At 40.9% G+C, this 22,513-nt stretch overlaps 1 protein-coding gene across 2 annotated transcripts in view; it reads left to right on the top strand.

Annotated features, from left to right (window-relative positions):
* The window catches only part of ino80db (INO80 complex subunit Db), a 128,250-nt gene that overhangs the window by 75,290 nt on the left and 30,447 nt on the right, over positions 1-22,513 (top strand). For both annotated transcript variants that reach the window (XM_059967331.1, XM_059967332.1), the window contains exons 5-6: positions 12,543-12,767; positions 22,365-22,474. In XM_059967331.1, the coding sequence (XP_059823314.1) occupies positions 12,543-12,767; positions 22,365-22,474 (335 nt within the window). The remainder of the gene's footprint in view (positions 1-12,542; positions 12,768-22,364; positions 22,475-22,513) is intronic.

Below are 22,513 nucleotides of genomic sequence, written 5' to 3'. Positions count from 1 at the left end.
TGTGTTTTGGACTGGCCAAGTCAGAGTCCAGACCTTAACCCAATTGAGATTCTGTGGCATGTCCTGAAGAGAGCTGTTCATGCAAGTCATCCCAGAAATATTGATGAAATGAAACAGTTTTACATGGAGGCATGGTCTAAAATTCCACCTCGCTGTTGTGCAAGTCTGATCAGCGGCTACAGGAAAGGTTGGTGAAGTTTATTGCTGCTAAAGGAACTTCTACCAGTTATTAAATATAAGGGTTCACGTACTTTTTTCCATCCTGGACTGTGAATGATTAAGCCATGTGTTTAATAAGGACATGAAAAGTGCAATTGTTTGTGTGTTATTGGTTTAGACAAATTATGTTTGTCTATTATTGTGACTGAGATGAAGATCAGACCACATTTTATGAGTAATTAATGCAGAAAACCAGATAATTGCAAAGGGTTCACAAACTTTTTCATGCAACTGTAGGTGTTAATATAAAGAAGTCACTTGCAATACCTCTTATTTTCTTAGAAGTTTGTGTTGATTCCACATCACCAAAAACTTTGACAAACCTCTATAGAAATACAGTGGAGTGTATCATAACTAGATGCATCACAGTTTAGTATGGAAATGCCATTGCATAGGAACCAAAAAGTCAACTGAAACTGGTTGATACAGCCCAGTCCATTGAAGGCAAAGCCCTCTACACCATTGAGTATATTTATGTAGAGTGCTGCCTAAAGAAAGCAGCATCCATTATCAGGGATCGCCCCCATCCAGGCCATGTCATCTTATTTTTACCATTGGACAAGAGGTATAGGTGTCTTACCTCCTACACCACCATGTTTATGAATAATTATTACCCTACAGCCATGAAGATCAAAGCAAAATTATTATCAAAGTACATATGTCACCATATATAACCCAGAGATTAGTTTTCTTACAAGGGTACAGTAAACTCAAGAAACACAATAGAATCAGTGAAAGGCCATATCCAACAGGATGGACAAGCAACCAATGTGCAAAAGACAACAAACTGTGCAAATACAAAAGAAAAAAATGATAAATAAGCAATAACTATGGAGAACATGGGATGAAAAGTCTTTGAAAGTGAGTCCATAGGTTGTGGGAACAGTTCAGTTATGGGGTGAGTGAAGGTATCCTCTCTGGTTCAAGAATGTGTACCACCTTCCTCATGGCAGTAGCAGGAAGAGGGCATGGTCTGGGTGGTTGCAGTCCTTGATGATGGATGCTGCTTTCCGGTGACAGAGCTCCATGTAGCTGTGCTCAGTGGTGGGGAGGGCTTTACCCGTGACAGACTGGTCTGTAAACACTGCTTTTGTAAGTTTTCCATTCAAGGGCATTGTTGTTTCCATACCAGGGGTCTGGTTGCAACCAGTCAATATACTCCATCACACACCTATAGAAGTTTGTCAAAGTTTTAGTTGTCATGCTGAAACTTTGCAAATTTCTAAGGAAGTAGTGGCACTACCATGCTTTTTTTGTAATGACACTAGCATGCTCGGCCCAGGACAGATCCTCTGAAATAATAACACTGAGGAGTTGTTGACCTTTTCCACCTTTGATTCCCCCTTTGAGGACTGGCTCACCTGGTTTCCTCCTCAAGTCAATAATCAGCTCCTTGGTCTTACTGACACTGAGTGAGAGGTTATTGATGTGACACCACTCAGCCACTCAGCCAGATTTGATTTGGTCAATGACAGAGGCATCATCAACAAACTTAAATATGGCATTGGACCTGTGCTTATCCTCATAGTCATAAGCATAAAATGAGTAGAACATGGGGCTAAGGACACAGCCTTATGGTGCACTTGTGCTAATGGAGATTGTGGAGGAGATGTTGTTGTCAATCTGAACTGACTGGGGTCTGCAAGTGAGAAAATCGAGGATCCAATTGCACAAAGAGGTATTGAGGCCAAGGTCTTAAAGCAAATTGGATTGGATCCAAGTCGCTTTTCAGGCAGGAATTAATATGTTTCGTCACCAACCTCTCAAAGCACTTCATCACTGCTACTGTACTGCAGTTTACCACATTGTTCTTAGGCACCGGTATAATTGAAGCATGTGGGTACCTCAGATTGCCAAAGCAAGAGGTTAAAGATATTGGTGAATACTACAGCCAGTTGATAAGCGCAGGTCGGCAGGTACCCCATTCTTTCCAAGGTACCCATGCTTTCCATTGGTTTATCCTCCTGGCCGGCTGGTGGCGCAATTGGCATCAGCGCTGGATTCCGGAGCGAAGGCTCTCGAGTCCGAATCCAAGTCGGGCCACCCCCGGCGTGCTTTCCATCCGTGCCAGGTTGAGCATTGAGCTAGCCACTCGGGCTCATAAAGAAAACAAGGGTTGAGTCAGGAACATTCATCATGACCCGGTTAATCTGAAAGGAAACCAATCCTGACATCACGTGCCAGACAAGAATGGCTGACTGTTTGGTGTGATACGCTGAAAAAAAAAACCCTCCTGAAGGAAGCTCTTACATCAGCCTCAGAAATCAGAGGATCATCAGAGGCTCTGGGAGTTCTTGAAGATTCCCCCATGTTTTGCCGGTCAAAGCAAGCATAGAAGGTATTGAGCTCACCTGGGAGTGAAGCCTTTTTGTCACCTATGTTGCTTGGTTTCACTTTCAAAGAGGTAATGGCATTCAGACCCTGCCACAGCTTTCAAGCATCTTTCAGTGATTCAAATTTGGTCCAGAATTACCACTTCACGTGTAAGGTGACTTGGTAGAGATCATACCTGAACTTCTTGTATCTTATTTAGATGCCAGACCTGACTGCCACTGTTCTAGCCTTTAGCAGATTCCAGATCTCATGGTTCATCCAGGGCTGCTGGTTGGGGAAGGCTGAATGATTTAGTGAGGTCACACTCATCAATGACAGATTGTATGAAGCCCCTCATAACCGTGGTGTATTCATACAGATTCTCTGATGAGTCCTTTGCATACAGCAGAGGCTAAAGAGCAAAACTCCAGAGATTAGGACAGCAAAGGTCGTGAGAGGCAGAGGAGCGGCAAAGGGATTGCTTTGAGTCTGTGGACAGGGCCGTGTTCAAGGACTCATCTCTGGAACTGAATGAATACACCATGGTTGTCACAGACTTTAAATCTGCTGCAATTTCGGAATCAATGAAGGATGCTCAACAGTTGTGGCAGAGCTTGAATGCTTTCACCTTTTATAAAGTTAAATCAAGCAACGTAGGCGACAAAAAAGCTTTGCTTGCAGATGAGCTCGACGCCTTCTATGCTCATTTTTAGCACCAAAATACAAAGGAACCACCACAAATTCCCACTGCTCCTGATGATGATCTTGTGATTTCAGTCTTTGTGAGCAGCTTTCAAGAGGACAAACATACAAAAAGCATACGGCCTAGACAGGGTACCTGGCCATCTACTAAAGACTTGTGCTGGCGACTGGTTGGAAGGTTCATTGAGATCTTTAACCCCTTGCTTTGGCAGTCTGAGGTACCCACCTGCTTAAAGCTGTACCAGTGGCTAAGAAGAACTTGTAACCTGCCTCAATGACCATCATCCAGTAGCACTTACTTCCATATTGATTAAGTATTTTGAGAGGTTGATGAAACATATTAATTCCTGCCTGAGAAGTGACTTGGATTTACTTCAATTTGCCTACCATCACAACAGGTCTACAGCAGATACCATCTCATTGTCTCTTCACTCAGCACTGAAATATGTAGACAGCATGCTTTAGAATGCTCTTTATTGACTACAGCTCAGTATTTGATACCATCATCCCCCCCCCCCAAGACTAGTCAAAAAGTTTCAAGATCATGACCTCAATCCCTTCTTGTGCAATTGAATCCTCAATTTCCTCACTTGAAGACCCCAGTCAGTTCAGAATGGCAATAACATCTGTTCCACAATTTCCATCAGTACGGGTCCGCCACACAGCTTTACATTTAGCCCTCTGCTCAACTCGCTTTACACTTATGACTGGCTAAGCACAGCTCCAATACCATATTCAAGTTTGCTGATGACACCACTGTCGTAGGTCGAATGAAAGGTGGTGATGAATCAGTATATAGGAGAGGGATTGAAAATCTGACTGACTGATGCCATAACAGCAATCTCTTCATCAATATCAGCAAGACATAGGAGCTGATTATTGACTAAAGGGGAAAAAAAACAGAGATCCATGAGCCAGTCCTTAGCAGAGACCCAGCACATAAAGGACAATTACAAAGAAAGCACAGCAGTGCCTCTGCTTCCTTAGAAGTTTGAGAAGATTTGGCATGACATCTAAAACCTTGACAAACTTCTATAGATGTGTAGTGGAGAGTATATTGACTAGCTGTATCATAGCCTGGTATGGAAACACTAATGCCCTTCAATGGAAAGTACTACAAAAGGTAGTGGATTTGGCCCAGTCGATCACAGGTAAAATCCTCTCCCCCATTGAGCACATTTACTTGAAGTGTTGTCACAGGAAAGCAGCATCTATCATTAGGGATCCCACCACTCAGGGCATGCTGTCTTCTCACTGCTGCCATCAGGAAGAAGGTACAGGAGCCTCAGGATTAACACCACCAGGTTCAGGAACAGTTATTACTCCTCAACCATTAGGCTTTTGAATCCAGGTGGTAACTTCACTTGCCCCATCAATGAAGTGTTCCCACCACCCATGGACTCATTTTCAAGTGCACTTCATCTCATGTTCTTGATAGTTGTTGGTTATTTATTATTATTATTTATTGCATTTTGCTCAGTTTGTTGTCTTTTGCACACTAGTTGAATGCCCAAGTTGGTGTTGTCTTTCATTGATTCTACTATAGATGCTATTCTATTATAGATTTATTGAGTATGCCAACAAGAAAGTTAATCTCATGGTTGTGTATAGTGACATATATGTACTTTGATAATAAATTTACTTTGAATTTTATATAATAATGATAATTGGGCAGGGATTTCAAAGAAGTCTGACTGAAGTCTCCAACTATGATTTGATATGCATCAGGGTGGGCTGTTTCTTGTTTGGTGATGACAACACTCAATATCTCGAGTGCCTGATTAATGTCGGCCTTTGGAGCTATGTAAACTGCAGCCAGGATTACAGAGGAGAACTGTCTTGCTAAGTAGAATGGTCAGCATTTAATCGTTAGATTTTCCAGGTTGGGGGTACAAGGGTGTGACCAAATCAACACCTCTGCGTCCAGGCACCACAGAAATCTTATCATGAAACACAGATCCCCACCTTTTGCCTTCTCCAAATCAGCATGTTGGTCCTGTTACATACCCCGTAACTGGGTGTCTTACCAGCAAAGATAGAAGTGTCCATTGGAGTCTGGTGGTACTATTTTCAACAGTGTTTATTAGTAAAAATATACAAATCAATATCAATGCAAATATACAGATAATACACGTTAGCAATACTAAACCTAAAAGTGCGGGTATAATAATAATCAATAATAAAACAAGCTCTATCATTGTCTAGGGGATAATGAATTGTCAGATGGAAATGTAAAGTTCAGTTCAGTTCATGCAGGCCGCGGTAGTTGTCGGTCGATGTGTTGCAATTGTTGGAGAGAGAGAGAGACAAGAGAAAGAGAGCGCGCAAACAGTAACAGCTATGGTCTTTGCCAACCTTTACGATTTTGATCCGTCGATGTGTCATTGTTGTGGCCATTCAAGTGTAACCCCTCCATCCTTTAGCTAGACCGTTCTTCCGTGGTGGACTCGTCACCCAGGCAAGGGTGGACACACACACAAGCCCCCACCGGTCTCACTATAAACTCTGTGAGTTGAAATTTACCGACCTTTCGTTCAGTCTCCGATGTCCCACACGGTCTCGTAAGTTTCTGCTGCTCAGTAGCGTTTCTCCTGGTGCGTCTGAGGAGTGTTACCCCAGACCTCACTTTTATCCCCACTCAGGGGGTCTCAGGTGTCAATCAGGTTGGGATGATGTAACCCATCAAACTAGCCCACTCTGGTTGTCCCCTGAGGGGTTTCAATGAATAGAACAGTACCAAGTAATTCTCCAAAAGTACCAATCCTTCTCCAAAAGACAATAGCAGTAAATCTCCTCTTTTGTCACTAGGAGACGGTCCACCCTGGGTAACTCTTAGCTGTGTGTCTCTTTCTCATTAACTTTCATGAGCTGTTAGCAATAACAACTGCCCTGGCAGATTTCCTTTGTCTCTCTTACTTCCTTGATAACAGCATCGAAATAGTAGCGATTTACGATTCTCCAAAAGGGGGGGGGGGGGCATGGGCCACTCTGCACCCTTCTGCCCATCAGAGTTGTTCATCCTTCGTAACAGTCCATCCTGTGTATTGAGAAGCCTCTGGCTTTTGCTGATGTGTCTGGATTGAGCCGTAAGACCATACGATACAGGAGCAAAAGTGGGTAATTTGGTGCATCGAGTCTGCTCCACCGTTTCATCATGGCTGATCCATGCCCCCCCCCCCCCCCCAATCCCCAATCTCCTGCTTTCTCCCCGTATCCCTTCATGCCCTGACTAATCAAGGATCTGTCAGCCTCTGAATTAAATGTGACTTGGCCTCTACAGCCACATGTGACAATGAATTCGACAGATTCATTATTCTGTGGCTAAAGAAATTCATCCTCATCTCCATGCTAGTATCTTTCCTGTAATACCATGGGCTCTTAACTTGTTAAGCAGCCTCACTTGTTGCATCTTGTCAAAGACCTTTGGAAAATCCAAGTACAGAACATCTACGGATTCTCCTTTGTTTATTCTGCTTGTTATTTCTTCAAAGAATTCCAACAGATTTGTCAGGCAAGATTTTCCCTGAAAGAAACCATTCTGACTTTGGTCTATTTTATCATGTGCCTCCAAGTACTCTGAAATCACTCCTTAATCAACTCCGACATGTTCCCAACTACTGAGGTCAGACTGACGGCCTCTCATTTCCTTTCTTCTGCCTCTCTCCCTTCTTTCAGAATGGAGTGACACTTGCAATTTTCCAGTTCTCCAGAACCATGCCAGACTCAATTGATTCTTGAAAGATCATTACCAATGCCTCACAGTCTCTTCAGCCTCCTCTTCCAGAACCCTGGGGTGGATACCATCTGGTCCAGGTGACATCTGTCTTTAGACCTTTCAGTTTCCAGCGCAATGGCAAATTCACACTTCTGCCCCTGATTCTCTCGAACTTCCAGTATACCGCTAGTGTCTTCCACAGTGAAGACTGATGCAAAATACGTATACTATTCAACTTCCATTTCCTTGTCCCCCTTACTGTCTCTCCAGCATCCCTATCTCTGCTTTTGCCTCTCTTTTACACTTTATGTACCTGAAGTAACTTGTGGTATCCTGTTCAATAGTCTTGGTTAGCTTACCTTTGTATTCCAGCTTTTTCCTCTTTATGACTTTTTAGTTGTCTTTTCTTAAAAGCATCCCAATCCTTTAACTTCCAACTATTTTTTGCTCTAATATTCTCTTTGGCTTTTATGTTGGCGTAGACTTCTCTTGTCAGCCATGGTTGTGTCATCCTGCCTTTAAAGTACTGCTTCTTTGGGATGTATATATCCTGTGTCTTCCAAATTGCTCCCAAAAATTCCAGCCATTGCTGTTCTGCCATCTCCTCTGCTAGTATCCCTTTCTAATCACTTTTTGTCAGCTCCTTTCTCATGCTTCTGTAATTCCTTTTACTCCACTGTAATACTGATACATTTGACTTTTGCTTCTCCTCAAATTTCAGGGTGAATTTGATCATATTATGATCACTGACCCCAAGGGTACTTTTGCATTAAGCTCTAATCAATTCTGGTTCATTGCACAACACCCAATCCAGAATAGTTGATCTAGTGTGCGCAATCACAAGCTGCTCTAAAAAGCCATCTCGCAGGCATTCTGGAAATTCCCCTTCTTGGAATCCTGCACCAATCTGATTTTCCCAATCTTCCTGCACGTTGAAATCCCTCATGACTAATGTAACATTGCCCTTTCGACATACATTTTCTATTTCTCGTTGTAATTTGTAGACCACATCCTTAGTACTTTTTGGGGGTCTGCATGTAACTCCCATCAGGGCCTTTTTACCCTTGCAGTTCCTTAGCTCTATCCACAATGGTTCAATGCCTTCTGACCTCTTTCTAATGACTTGATTTCATTTTTTACCAACTGAGCCACACCATCCCCTCTGCCTACCTGCCTGTCCTTTCGATACAATGTGTATCTTTGGACATTGAACTCGTAGCTATAATCTTCTTTCAGCCATGATCGAGTGATGCCCACAATCTATAACTGTTCTACCTGTTTGTCTACCTTATTCCATATGCTGTGTGCATTCAAATAAATATAACACCTTCAGTCCTGTGTTCACCCTTTCAATTTTGTCCTTTTACGTTGCAACACATCCTGTTGACTGCAGTTTTGCCCTGTCTTCAGCCTCTCCTCGCTTGCAGTCTCACTACCCCATCTAATTCTATACCAACAACAGCATCCACAGCCCCCTGCCAAATTATTTAAAACTCTCCCAAACTGTGCTCGCAACCTGCCCACAAGGATATTGGTCCTTCTCCAGTAGAGATGTAAAATGTTCCTTTTGTACAGGTTGTACCTTCCCTAGAAGAGTTACCAATAATTCATAAGTCTGAAACCTGACCCCTGCACCAGTTCCTCAGCCAAGCATTCATCTGCCAAATCATCATATTCTTGCCCTCTCTGGCATGTGGCACGTACAGCAACCCAGAGGTTACTACACAGGAGGTCCTGTTTTTCTGTTTCCTATCTCGCTCCCTAAGATCTCTCTCCAGGACCTCCTCACCTCATCTACCTATGTCATTGGTGCCAATATGTACTAAAACTTCCAGCCATACTTCCGTGAAACACAGAACACAGCAATTCCTCATTTCTCTCCACTTAAGCAATCTTGCCCTTAGTTCCTCAACCTTGTTCCCACTGACTGTACATTTGCTAGCAAGATGCTAGGTAGAGGGATTTCACCATGTTTCAGTCTGGCTTGGAGTTCTTTCCTCCTCCCTCTCCTCCAGCCATGGCGATGTACCTTTGTCCACTTAAAGGTGCCATCTGCAAGCTTGAGAGTTAAAATTGCCGAGTCCAGAAGATCGTGAAATCGCTAGTTCATTAAGACCGTTCAAAGGTATTTTGATGAATGGGAAATTACAGGCTTCAGTGAGAGTAATTCAGAAGAGGTATATTTAGAAGTTTTGTAAGCAACTCATAACACATCACTGTGGTTCACTGGCACCACCTTGTCTTTCCTCCTCAAACATTTGGCTGCTGATTTGGTGTGGAAAACTTCAATCACCATTACTCTACTGCTTCTACCACCTATAGACTCACTTTCAAGAACCCTTTAAAACTCATTCTCTTAGATTTATTTTTACTTCCAGTTTGTCGTCTTTTGAACAATTGCTATCTGTCAACACGAGGAAATCTGCAGATGCTGGAAATTCAAATAATACACACAAAATGCTGGTGGAACACAGCAGGTCAGGCAGCATCTATAGGGAGAAGCACTGTTGACATTTCGGGCCCTGACGAAGGGTCTCGGCCCAAAATGTCGACAGTTCTTCTCCCTATAGATGCTGCCTGACCTGTTGTGTTCCACCAGCATTTTGTGTGTGTTGCTATCTGTCAATCTTTGTTTATGTATTGTTCTTCATAAAATTCAATTGTTTTTTCCATTTTCATCAAAATGCCCTTGAGGGAATGAATCCAAGGGTAGTATATGGTAACATTGACTTTGATACTAAATTTACTTTGAAGTATAAGTTCCCATCTTTGTCCTCCACTTTGTGAAACTGTCCTTAAAGTTATCTTTGGACTGCATTTCTAAATAGTAGTAAAAATATAAAGTTAAATAGTAAAAGATGTAGATAAGTTACTTGCAGAAAGAAATAAGCAAGAGTACAGTATATTTACATGGTTGAAGTAGCCAGTTACAAGCACCATTGCATAATCTCCAGGATGGCATTGGGTTTGCAGAGATGGATTGAGAGTACGATTGGAAGGCACACACATGCTTTTGCTCATCAGTTCCATAACTTGATCTCATCCAATACTGCAGCTAGTTCATATCAAGTTCAGGTAACATAGTCTGTGTGCTCACTGAGCCTTATTAACTCTTGGTTTAACAGTGTCTTATAAATATACTCATCTTTTATATTAAGTCTTCCTTTCATTGTAGTTCAAAAATTCCAGAGTTTGCTGTGCTTCCCCTTTTCTGACTTCTTATGCATCCCAGAATCTCTTTTCTCTATCATTACTGTTATCCTTTTAGCAGCTCAGATCTAGTGCTTTGGAATTTCCTTCTCAAGTCAAAACTCTTGTCTTTTTACAGATCTCTTCCTTTAAGGTGATTCACAAAATCTACTTTATGCAAGCTTATGGTCATCACTCACAATACCTTTATTGTAGTTTTTCTGATAGTCCTCCAAAATGTCTGGATTTAAAGACCCACTTGGTAACGTTGGTGTATGTTTACTTCTCTTCAAACATCTACTTTCTCTGAAGGCTCTGCACTTTGTTTTAATTCCTGACAGCTTAAATGTCATTCTTGGTTGGTGTATAGAAGCTTGTGGTTTCAAAGATTTGAATAACAGTCTGGAACAAACTCTTCAGCAGAATATTTGGGGTATGTTGGAATCTCAGAGAAATCATCTTTCAGGTGACATGTTAACAAGAGCCCTCTTAATCCTATAAGTTCATTGCTATTTAAACAGGCAAATTGTCTGGAAACTCTTGGCAAATATTTATCCCTGTAACTTGATCATTACGAAGATCTGCTCATTAATTCAGTGCCGTAGATATTATGTGCAAATTTGGTGCGTATTTCCTCTTATTTTTAATGTCAGTTGGTGGAAAGCACAATTATATTTGCCAAAATTAAAGTAGTCAGATTCTTGTGCACAAAATAAAATTAAGCATTCTGGACTGTGTCTAGTGTTTGACATCTTTCATCTCTTATTCCTTCCCTCCTTAATGTGGTTTTCTACCACATTCCTCAGGCCTATTCTTTGCTGTCTGTTGCTTTCTCCTTCCCTCCCATTAACCTGGAAAATGCTGGATTAGGCCTTTCAGTCATGTGTGATGTTGTCTCTAATATGTGGACTATCGCCATCATTCAATTGTGCACACTGTTATTGTAAAATAGAATGGCAAATAACTTGAAATGTTTTCTTCAGCTTTCTGTTTCATAGTCAAATGCAAAAACCAGAGACTGTGTGATCAATATTATTTTATGTAATACCATGGAAATGTACAAGATGCTTCAGGTTTAACTCTTTAAAATGAAGCAACAAGTGATCTTAAACCATTGGATTTTCAGACCTGAAAAGTTTTTTAAAAATTAGTAAAACTTTGACAAGATAGTATGTTTCTCTGCTTATTTTTCTTCTGGATTGCTTTCTCCCCCCCCCCCACTTCCAAAATAAGTTTGAGAAATTTCCAATTACACAGCTGTAAATTTATAATATTAAACAGTGTGCATATTTATCCATCACCTCATTAATATAAAATTCTTATCATCTCACACCATACTTCAGAGGAGCTAGATTTGGGCATTACAAAAAATATAGTTGTTGAGTTAACATTGCAGTATGCTGAGGGTTTCTTGTATTGTTGGCGATGCCATCCTTTAAAGAGATATTGAAGAATGTTTTCCTTCACCAGCTACTCAGATGAAGAGGTGCTCTCCATGCACCATTCATTATTCCAACCCAAACTGAAAACACATTAGCACATTGGTCATCTAATTGCTTCTTGTAAAATCTTGAAGTATGCAAACTATTTGCTATGTTTACTTGAGTTGTTCTGTTTTCTCAAAATCTATTTAAGAGATGAGCTTATGCAAATATTCAGTATCTTCCTATGAGTGGTGTGCAGTGGTTTTTTAATTATTTGAAAAATATGTATACATTAAGCCAGAAATCAGGGCAGTAGTCACCCTGGTGTGAAATGCATAATTTTATTTGATGAGCACGGTTAAGTGTGACTCTATGAGTGTACCTAACCATTGGGCTTTTACCATGATAATCCATTGAGCTAGTCTACACAAGAGAACCTAACTTTGGGATTCTGTCCATTAATCCCTCTATTGATGCTGCTATTACAACTCTTCATTACAATAATTGTAACAGATGCTGGAGAAAGTTGGTGGTTTAGGCAGCATGTATAAAGGGAATGTTTTGGGTCAAGACCCTTCATTTGGTTCAGATGAAGGGTCTCAACCAAAAATGTTGAGTGTCCATTTCCCTCTGTTGATGCTGCCTTACCCACTGACTTCCTCCGGCATCTTGTGAATTGCTCCAGATTCCATTGCCTACAGTCAGTTGTGTCTCCACAATTCTAATTCATGCCTTTGGAAGATGTCATGCCAAACACAGTGCACAAAAGTGAGAATAAGATGAATATTGCATTAAGTTACAGCACTGAATTAACAAAGTGCCATTTGACAGAGATAGTTAATGCATTCACATCCTTTGCATGCCCAACTGCGCATATTTACTGCATAAGCATCATTTTGGCACATCAGTGTTCACTCAATATATGGGTGGATTTTTCTGGGTACAGAAGAGTTAAATTTTGATTCCATTCTTTTGTGCAGCTCCGAAGATGAGGCGCGCAGCACGAGAAGCTTGAGAGTGTCCCGGCTCTGCACTTATCTGCAGCACAGATACACACAGCTCTGTCACATGGAGCGAGCAGCAGCACGCCAACAGAGATGTCGACATGCCTTCCGAAGGGTCTTACTTCAGGCAGCCAGCAACGAACCTGATTACGCTGGGCAGTTGCTTCAAGACCTCAGAACAGGACCCTCCACCCAAACCAGGTCAGCTGCTGTGTACAGCAGGAAGAAAATATCTCTTTACTGCAAGCTGGCGCATGTAGTGGGAGCGGAGGTACCTGTCTTGACTGCAACGGTCAAAAAATATCTGTGATTTGTTTCCATCTGTTGAAGCTTGCAAGATACAGAATTATTAGTTGTGCTTTTATTGCTGCAATGGTCTAATAATGCCCATTTTCTTTAGAAAAAGACAATACTTGTTTCAAGTTTTGTATCGAGTTACTCCCATTCTGCCTTTTTTGTCAGATTGTGTATAGGAATGGAAGTTCTTTTATTTTAAAATGATACCACAGCATTCTCCTCCTCTTATCTTCAGTTATTCTTCTGAAAAGGGGAAATGGTTCTTTTTCCCTCCAATGGATCAGAAATTGGCAAAATCAATTCCTTCAGTGCAAGTTATTAAAATTAAGATGTTACTGTTATGTATTGGATCAGACAATTTCCTTGCTATAGTATTCCAGGCAGTGTTTTGTTCAGATATTCAGGGAGCTGTTTTGTTCATAACCCCCTCAATGTGAAACAGCAATGCCCAAATTATTCCCATTCATTGGGCACCTTTTCTGTTTGCGTCTAGTTTTATACAATATATGTGCATATATTTTTACTAGGCCTACAGAGAATGAGTTTTCTTCCCAAAAATATAGTGGTGTGAATCATCTGGTAATTAGCAGTATAAGATCATGATGATCAGATTCAGTACGCAAAGCAGCAATCGTAGTTAATACAGCACCATTAGAAATTATAACAGGAGCAGGCCATGCAGCCGTTTGATTGTTCACTGAAGATCATGACTAATGTTGTGCCACATCATTTTGCTGTCCATCCTCCCTCCCCCCCCAAATCCTTTGATTCCTATGGTAGCCAAAAATTTATCCATCTTGGCTTTGAAGATACTGAGTATTGAGCAGTTACAGTCCTCTGAGGCAGAGAATTGCAAAAGGCAGCGGACGTTTCTGTAAAGCAGCTCATTCTCATCTCGGTCTTAAAAAGTTGAGCTCTTTTCACTGCTATACTCCACAGTTTCAGACTCTACTGCAACAGCCTTTGGCATCCACCCAGTCAAACCCTCCCAATCTTTTTGAAATAGTCAATAGACAGTAGGTGCAGGAGTAGGCCATTTGGCCCTTCTAGCCAGCACCGCCATTCACTGTGATCATGGCTGATCATACACAATCAGTACCCCATTCCTGCCCTCTCCCCATATCCCTTGACCCTGCTATCTAATTCTTAGAAATGGCTTCTAATTCTTCTACATTTCATTGAATATAGGCTGATATTACATAATCTATGCTCAGAGGAAAATTTTCTCATTCCTCAAATAGTATATGTACATGTAACACTCACCCAACAGGCTGGTATATATCTAGGGGAAAATGAGATCCAGCCACACACCAACCCCACCTCCCGTACACGCAGGTGCTGTGGGAATCAAGTTTATGCCTCGTGCACGCACACAGTATCTAAAATTCACACCAGATACCGTTATGAAATACACTTTAAAGAGTTTAGGAGTGCAGCGCATGTCCACCTTCTTCGGCGTCTTCTTCCTGACTCTCCTGAAAACCCGTGAAAACTCCCCAAGCTCCCAGCCTCACAAGACAAAATAACATTCCCCATTGGTTAACAAATGAATACAATCCCCATATCAGCAAGCCTAAAGCTAAGCAACTGCGAGAGAAACACTTATCAGACAAAGAAGCATTCCTACTCTTAACAAACCAAAGAAGCCATTTTGAGTAACATACACAGGACATTGTACATTCACTACTGACTCCAGGCCAGGGTACAGAGATCAAAGCTACAGGCAGTACTCTAAATCTTTTCTCAGTAAGGTCCTATATGATAACAGCAAGGATTCCATATTTTTGTATTCCAGCCTATCTCCATTAAACATTTTGTGTGGTTGGCTTGTTAAGAAAGTTTAAGGCACCTGGGATCCTACATGAACTGCTAGTTGGATCCAAAGTTAGCTTGGTTATAGGAGCCAGAATGGTGGTGGAAGATTGCTTTTCTGATCAGAAGTCTCCAGTCAGTGATATAATATCACAGGGATCAGTGGTGCTAGGACCCTTGATTTTTCTGTCTCACACACCCCCCCCCCCCAAACTGGATGTGAATGTAGAAGGAAGGTTAGCAAGTTAGTGGATAACTTGAAAATTGGTGTTGTGGACAGCAGGGAAAGATGTCCATACCGTACTATAGCCTTAGATCCTTAGATCAGTTGGAATGTTGGGTTAAAAGTTGCCAGATGGAATTTAATCCTGACAAGTGTGAGCTGAAATATTTTGGGAAGTCAAACGTGTATAGAGCAACACATACAAAATGCTGGAGGAACGCAGCAGGTCAGGCAGCATCTGTGGAAATAAATAAACAGTGAGCATTTTGGGCTGTGACCCTTCATCAGGACTGGAAGGGAAGGGGGAAGAAGCCAGAGTTAGGTGGTGTGGTGAGAGGGAGGATTACAAGCTAGAAGGTAATGAGTGAAATCTGGTGTGGGGGAGGGGGGGAATGTGGAATGAACTAAGAAACTGGGAGGTGATTGGTGGAAGAGGTAAAGAGCTGGAGAAGAATCTGATAAGAGAGGGAAGTTTACAATGGAAAAAAGAGAAGGAGGGGAGGACCAGGAGGAGGTGATAGGAAGGTGAGGACAAGAGAAGAGGTAAGGGGAGGGGGAGAATCACCAGTAGTTAAAGAAATTGATGTTCAGTCTGAGTAGATTGGATGCTACCCAGGTAGAATATGAAGTGTTGTTCCTCCAGCCTGAGAGTGGCCTCATCATGTTAGTGGAGCTGTACATCATGGACCAACGTGTCGGATGTGAAGGGTTTCATAAATAAACATCCTGTTTATTATTTCTTTAGATACTGCCTGACCTGCTGAGTTCCTCCAGCATTTTATGTATGTTGCTGTGGGTGTCCAGCATCTGCAGAATCTCTTGTGTTTAGAACTTGTACGGTTAATGGTCAGGCACTAAGGATTGTGGACAAACAGAGAGACATTGGAATTCAAGTCCATAAGCTCCTGATTGTGGCAATAGAGATTGATATGATGGCAAGTTTGCCTTCATGGGTTGAGGCATCAACTATAAATGTTGGGAGGTTATGAAGCAACTGTACAAAATACTGGTTAGACTACATAAGATGCATGTATTTCTAGTTACCATGCTATGGGAATGATGTGATTGCACAGAATAAAGTACATAAGAAATTCACCAGGATATTGCTTAAATTGGAGGACTTAGGGAGAGAGATCAGATAGGCTAGATTGATTTTTCTTGGAGAAGAGGCTGAGGGTAATCTGATAGAAGTAATATATCTAAAATTATAAGTGGTTTGATACGGTGGATAGAATCTTTTTCCCATGGTATGGGTACCAAAAATAAGTTGGCATGTGTTTACTATGTGAGAAATGAATTTTAAACGAGATTTAAGGCAAGTTTTTTCCCTACATTGTGGTTGCTACCTGGAACTTGCTGCTAGAGGTAATGGTGAGGGCATTGGATGTAATCATTGCATTTAAGAGAGAGACAAACAATTAAATAGGCAAGGCATAGAAGGATATGGGTTTAATGCAGGTGAATGAAATGAGTGAGGATGGGTCAAAAGATCATTGTGTACATGGTGGGCTGTAGGACTCGTTTTTGGGTTGTATAACTTCATGACTGCACGTTCGTTGGTGTATCTCGTTAACCAGCACAATTCCCATGTGCACCAACATTTGCATAACAATAATACATTGTTATTCAAGAAGTGCTATACATTTCTCTCATTCCTACCATGGTGAATAATCTGCAAATTGCCTACATTCTATTCCAATTACTTAAATAAACCTTTTGTAGATTTCTTTCTCATAGCTCACTTTCTCACTTAGCTTTCTATAACCACCAAAGTTGGATTTTTTTTTCACTTACATTCTAATATAGGTTGTCAATAATCAACATTCTTGTTTTGAGTTTTTGTTCTCACCTCTCAGACAAATCAATCCTGCATGGTTCAGGGCACTAGAGCATTGTTCATTTGGTTAGACTGGTTAAAGTAGATTATTGGACCAGGCCAAGTCACGAATATATGAGGTGGAGTGTGAGGGAGGAGTTGGGGTGGGGATAAATGAACAGGGAAAAAGAAAAAGGGAAAGGCAGGAAAACGTGGTCAATAGAGGTTGAGTAGAAGATGATCAGTAAATTTGCCTATCACACCATTCTTCTGTTTTGTTAAAGAGGTTGAGTGCAATTTTAAACTTATGCTCTTTTCAGACTCTCTGTTAAATACAGTAATTGGAGCTGATTTCCTCCTTTCTAAATAGAGGTTGCACAGATTGTTTCTGTGGTTTTGTATGTTATTTGAAAACATCAATAGCAAACAGAAGTTGGCATTAAACATTATGTTGTTATACTACTTCCATCAAAAGTATTCACCTAAAAGCAATAGTGATTTTCCGTAGAATCCATAACTCCAACTAAAAACATTAATAAATAATTTGGGTGGGGAATGTTGATGTAATGATTTAATGTATTTCCCAGTGCATTAAGCTTGTGGAACTTATATATACTATGTCCTCATTGTAACTTTTAATCTGCTTAACACAGAAACGAGAGTCTGGAGGTTCTGTAGTTTGTGTAATGTTTGAAAGGCAGCATGGTAGCGTAATGGTGAGCATAACGCTTTACAGCACTAGTGATCTCTGTTCAGTTCCCATCAGGGTCTGTGCTACGTTTGTACGTTCTCCTTGTGACCGCATGGGTTTCCTCCCACATTTCAAAGACTTGCGACTTAGGGTTAGTGAGTTGTAGGTGTGCTATATTGGTGCCAGAAGCATAGCGACACTTGCGGGCTGCCCCAGCACCACCTTGGACTGTATTGGTTGTTGGTGTAAGTGAGACATTTCACTGTATGTTTTGATGTTTCAATGTACATCTGTCAAAGGTAATCTTCCTAAAAAAGGTTACTTTCCCTTTTGTGTTGAATTGCTCTAAATTTAGCAGTTTAATATGTCAAGTCGGTGTAGAACTAGTGATACTTGGTCGCCCATTTAATTGTATCTTTGATTCCTCGAGGGAACAGAGGAAAATGAATTCTGCTCCTCAGTGGGTGTTATATGATTCAAGAGTTCTTAAAGTCGTAAGTGTATAGTGTCTTGTTTCCTCAGGCTGATTAGGACTGGCCCAAAGTTGCTGCTAATCTATCTTCTTACTTGCATTTTAGCAGGTCTCCAGAAAGTCTTTCCACAGATTCAGAGGGATCAACTTGGCCTTTTCAAATATTATTCCCACAGGAATGCATGACAGTTGGTTAGGCCTTGTCCCCAGGCGAACCAGCTGTTGAAGAGCTAGAGTTTGTGACTACTGTTGACATTTGCAAACATTAAAAAACTATTAAAAATGAAAGATGATATTAAAAGTAAATTATTTCTTAAAGACACAAGAAAGCACTTAAATAATTAACTACAAGTAAATTACTCAATTAATTCAAAGAATATAAATTGTCTGTAACTTGCCAATCTGCTTTACAGTTGTGCTTCTCCATTTAAATGAATGGATTTGCTGAACTTCTGCCAGCTCTAACTTGGCGGTGATTCAGTAGGTACATTTCCTGCAGAAAATACAGAAATTTTGCTGCCTAAATGCAAACTTCCCCCAAGTTATGCTGGTAAAAGGCAGACATTTTAGATCACTAATATTTATTTTGCAAGCCTTTTACTACTTTGTTTATCCAACCCAGTAAGGGAGAGGTTAAAGTGCTGCAGCTTTTTTGATATTCTCTGTATACGCATGTTCAATGAGGCTCTTATTGAATGTAATGCACATAAGGGCTTGTTACCGTGCCGTGTCTCTAAATAAAACTAAAATTAAAGTAGAATTGTCAATGCTTCGGTTCTAAACCTGACCTGAAACATCAATGGTTTCTTTTCTCCTACAAATGCCTCACGAACTGCTGAGTTCCTCCAGCGCCTGTAGGCTCCTGTGCCTCCATTTATTATATGTATTAGTAAGTTTGCCATTGCAATTTGTTTTGAAGTTGTCTTCACAGAGAGAAATGCTCAATGAGGCTCAACATTGTCAGTTGACAGCAAGGACCTGACGATAAATTGATACAAAACATTATTTAGCCCCAAGTTTGAGTGCAGCAAGAAGCAATGCCTAATGGGATGAGTACCAGATCCACAAAAGCAGATTCATTAAAATCAGATTTCAGATCAAATTCACATTCCTTTATCATGTGTACATTGAAACATACAGTAAATGTGTTGTCTGTGTTAACAATCAACATACCCAAGGTTGTGCTGGGGAAAACCTGCAAGTCTCCCCTCACATTTCAGCATTAAGGTAGCATGCCAGCAATGTTTGGCAGAGCAACACAGATCATGACAAAGCAGAACATTAATGTGTGATAGTGGTTTGTGCAAATGGACACGGACAATGGATGATAGTTCACCTTATTAAAAATTGTTAGGAGACAATTTTTAGGAGAAATGTAGTTTGAAATATAACTGGAGCTCATCTTTGAATTAGAACTGCATAAATGGAATTCTCTACCAAAAATATCAAGTTGGGTGGAACTTGTTGCTCAAAAGAAAGTAAGATAAATGTTTTTGATGAATACATAGAGAGAATGGGAATACATTATATTACATCAGTTGAAGAACAAATTAAACCCAGCAAAGTCATCCTTCTCCATGGTAGCAGGTTCCAGACAGAGGAGTTCGACTTTATCTCTGAGTGCTGAGAAATCATGCAGTATCATAGCTGGGGAAGAGGGAATGATTGCAGTTCATCTAGAGAATGGCAGTGCGACAGAGTGAATACTTGAAGTTTTTGACCTGGTAGAAAAAATAGTAAGCTATGAATTTGTAACAAAGTCAAATTCACCATGTAGCATATTGCAGTCAGGTGGGAGAGGGGGTATAAGAAGAAAATGGAATGGGGAAAGATAAATATAAATGTTTTCCATGTAAGAAATGCCTAGTATGAACTCCAATTTTGGACACCATAGTTTGAGGGGAATACAGAAGTTTGAAAGCACCAAGCATGAAGTTCAGATGGGTAGGGAGACCAGTGAAAGTTGTGGGAATTTAAGGTTCAAAATTTTGACTGGAAAAGGTTTCTGATTATTTAATCTAAAAAGATTTCATAACCAGAGGGCATGGGCTTATTTTTATTTTATCTTCTTCTTGGACAGTGCTTCAGATTGATGATAATTTACTTCCATTCAAGCATTTTGAGAAACAGAAGAGGCTGCATATGATTTCAACTAACATGACTGGCTGTTGCACATCATCTTTCATGTGGTCCTCGAAGAGTGAGGTCTTGGTTGGAGACAGTTGGAGACCAAGAATTCTTTACACATGGGCATGCACCTGAAAGCACCATCACATCCTCTTCCTCAGCTCCTCTCTTCTCCCTTTTCAATTCGATCTCTTCTTTCTCTGCTCTGCCTCCCTTTCTCCCTTTGCTAACCTCCTCCTCCATTCTCCCTCCCTTAGTCTACCTCCACAATTTGCTCTCCTAGTCTCTTTTCCTCTTAGTCCCACTCTGCTAAATATCTTCTCCTTCCATTAAGGCTCTATTCTTATACCATCTCTTTTCTTCCCCCCTGACTTCCTCAGATCTGTTCCATTTTTCGCTCTCCAACTACCCATGGCCTCAACCTACTCGTTTTTAGCTAACAACAGACCACACCTCTGACCTCCCTATTCTCCATTTGCCTGCCACTCCATAGCCATCGACTACACTCTCCCACCCACCAATCACGCCTCCCTAGGCTATGGACTTCAACTTTGCCTTGCAGCAATGAGTTAGTGAAACAGAAATGACTGCTAACTAGATGATAGAAATATATTCGATAGGAACTTCAAATTGGGAACTGAACAATAAGTTAAAAGGCATTGAGCAGTCAAGCTGTGTGGGAAGGGCAGTTTTACCAATTGGATAGTCGGAAAGACAGTGTAAGCAGTTTACTGAATATTCTCCTCCATTGTTGTGTGATACACTTATAGAATTACAGTGAAATGCTGAGAATAGGAGAGACAAAAGAATAAATGGAATGGAATTCAAACAATGTAGGAGAAGAAAGCAAGTAAAATTGTAAAAAAATTATCATGCAGCAGTCAGCAATTCAAACTATTGTGTTTGTTCCAGCCATAAAAGCAATTCTAACTAATCACATTTCCAAGTTTCTGATCAAAACAAAATAGAATTGTGATAGGACTGAGAGAAGCGAATGCCACAAGTGGAAGAAATGGATTTGAATCACTATGGGGAATCACTATCTGATTGGTGGATATTATTTTCCTGCAACTAAAACTTTCAAAAGCAGATGTGCTAGCCAGTGGTTTTCTTGTTGTGTTAGGTCCTTGCAGTGTGTAAAAGGTCTACATAATTTACCTATAAGAAACTGTTACTGTTCTGTCGAATAGTTTGAACAGTGGGCACAGCCTTGGAACAGAAGATGCCTCTACAACAGAGATGAGGAATTTCTTCAGCCAAAGGGTGATGAACCTGTGGAATTCATTGTCACTGATGGTTGTGGAAACCATGTCATTGGGTTTATTTAAAGTGGAGGTTTGTAGGTTCTTGATTAGTAAGGGCATCAAAGGTTATGGGGAGAAGGTAGGAAAATAGCATTAGGATATATAATAAATTAGCCATGGTGGAGCAGATTCAGTGACCTAATTCTGCTCCTATATTTTATAGTCTTATGGTATCTGAAATGAAAGAGTCATAGAGTAATACAGCACGAATATAGGCCCTTCGGACCAACTGGTCCATGTTGACCACAGCACCCTCCCTGCTAATCCCAGCTGCCCATTTCGGCTCATAACCTTCCAGCCCCCTCCCCTCTTAAATGTTACAATTGTACCTGCCTCAAGCACTCCATCTGGCAGTTCATTTCCAGATGCTCACTACCCACTGAGAGATGTAATAAGTTACCCCTCAGGTCTTTAAATCTCTTCCTTCTTAGCCTGTATCTGTGCCTTCCAATTTTTGACCCCAGCACTGGTGAAAAGACTGGCTGTCTACAATCCAAGCTGTGTGGTGTACATTTTCCTAATTTTAAGTTTGGTTAGGGATGGGGTGAGGTGTGGTTAGAAAACCGCTGAGCTCTCTGCTGTAGTCTCTTCTGCCTTTCAATTTAAGCAGCTTTTGATTTTCAATCAGATATAACTAATTGCTTGACCTAAAAAGAAGGATTTCAAGTGTAACTGCCTTAAATTATACCAAAGATGCGTGCTTGGAGAAATTATTTTGCACTTCTCGGGTATGTTCTCTCTTTTAATACTTTCTGTGACAACCCAACATGCTCCCTGCTACAGCCATGTAACTGGCAACCAGAAGATGAATATGGGATCCTAGTGGCCTCTGCATTATAACTACCTGTTGAAATTCTGCCTTGGCATTCATTCCAGATGGATTCTCAAGTGGGGAAGTCTGCTTTTAATTACTGTGCTCCATTGTACTATTGAACAAGTGCGTGTGAACAAGTCTATTGAACTAATGCTCAGGTCTTGTGGGGCATGGCCTTAAGACAGGCCAGAAAAGAGGTACTTCTCAAGAGCTGACTAATCTCAGTATTATGTTCTTTTCAGCATGAAGCAGCCAGACCACAGAGTAGTGGAACCAGCACTGTGTACAGGAGCCATCAAGGGCCAGCATTGCCCCAACATGTCTCTTCCATACACCAGGCATTGTTTTCAACGTATCCTTAAATGTCTCCCTTTCCCTAACAGAGTTGACA

This window comes from Hypanus sabinus, chromosome 4 (genome assembly GCF_030144855.1).
Source record: "Hypanus sabinus isolate sHypSab1 chromosome 4, sHypSab1.hap1, whole genome shotgun sequence".
In the NCBI taxonomy this organism is placed as follows: domain Eukaryota; kingdom Metazoa; phylum Chordata; class Chondrichthyes; order Myliobatiformes; family Dasyatidae; genus Hypanus; species Hypanus sabinus.
Note: the sequence above shows the minus strand (reverse complement) of the source record. Positions and strands in the feature narration are given on the sequence as shown.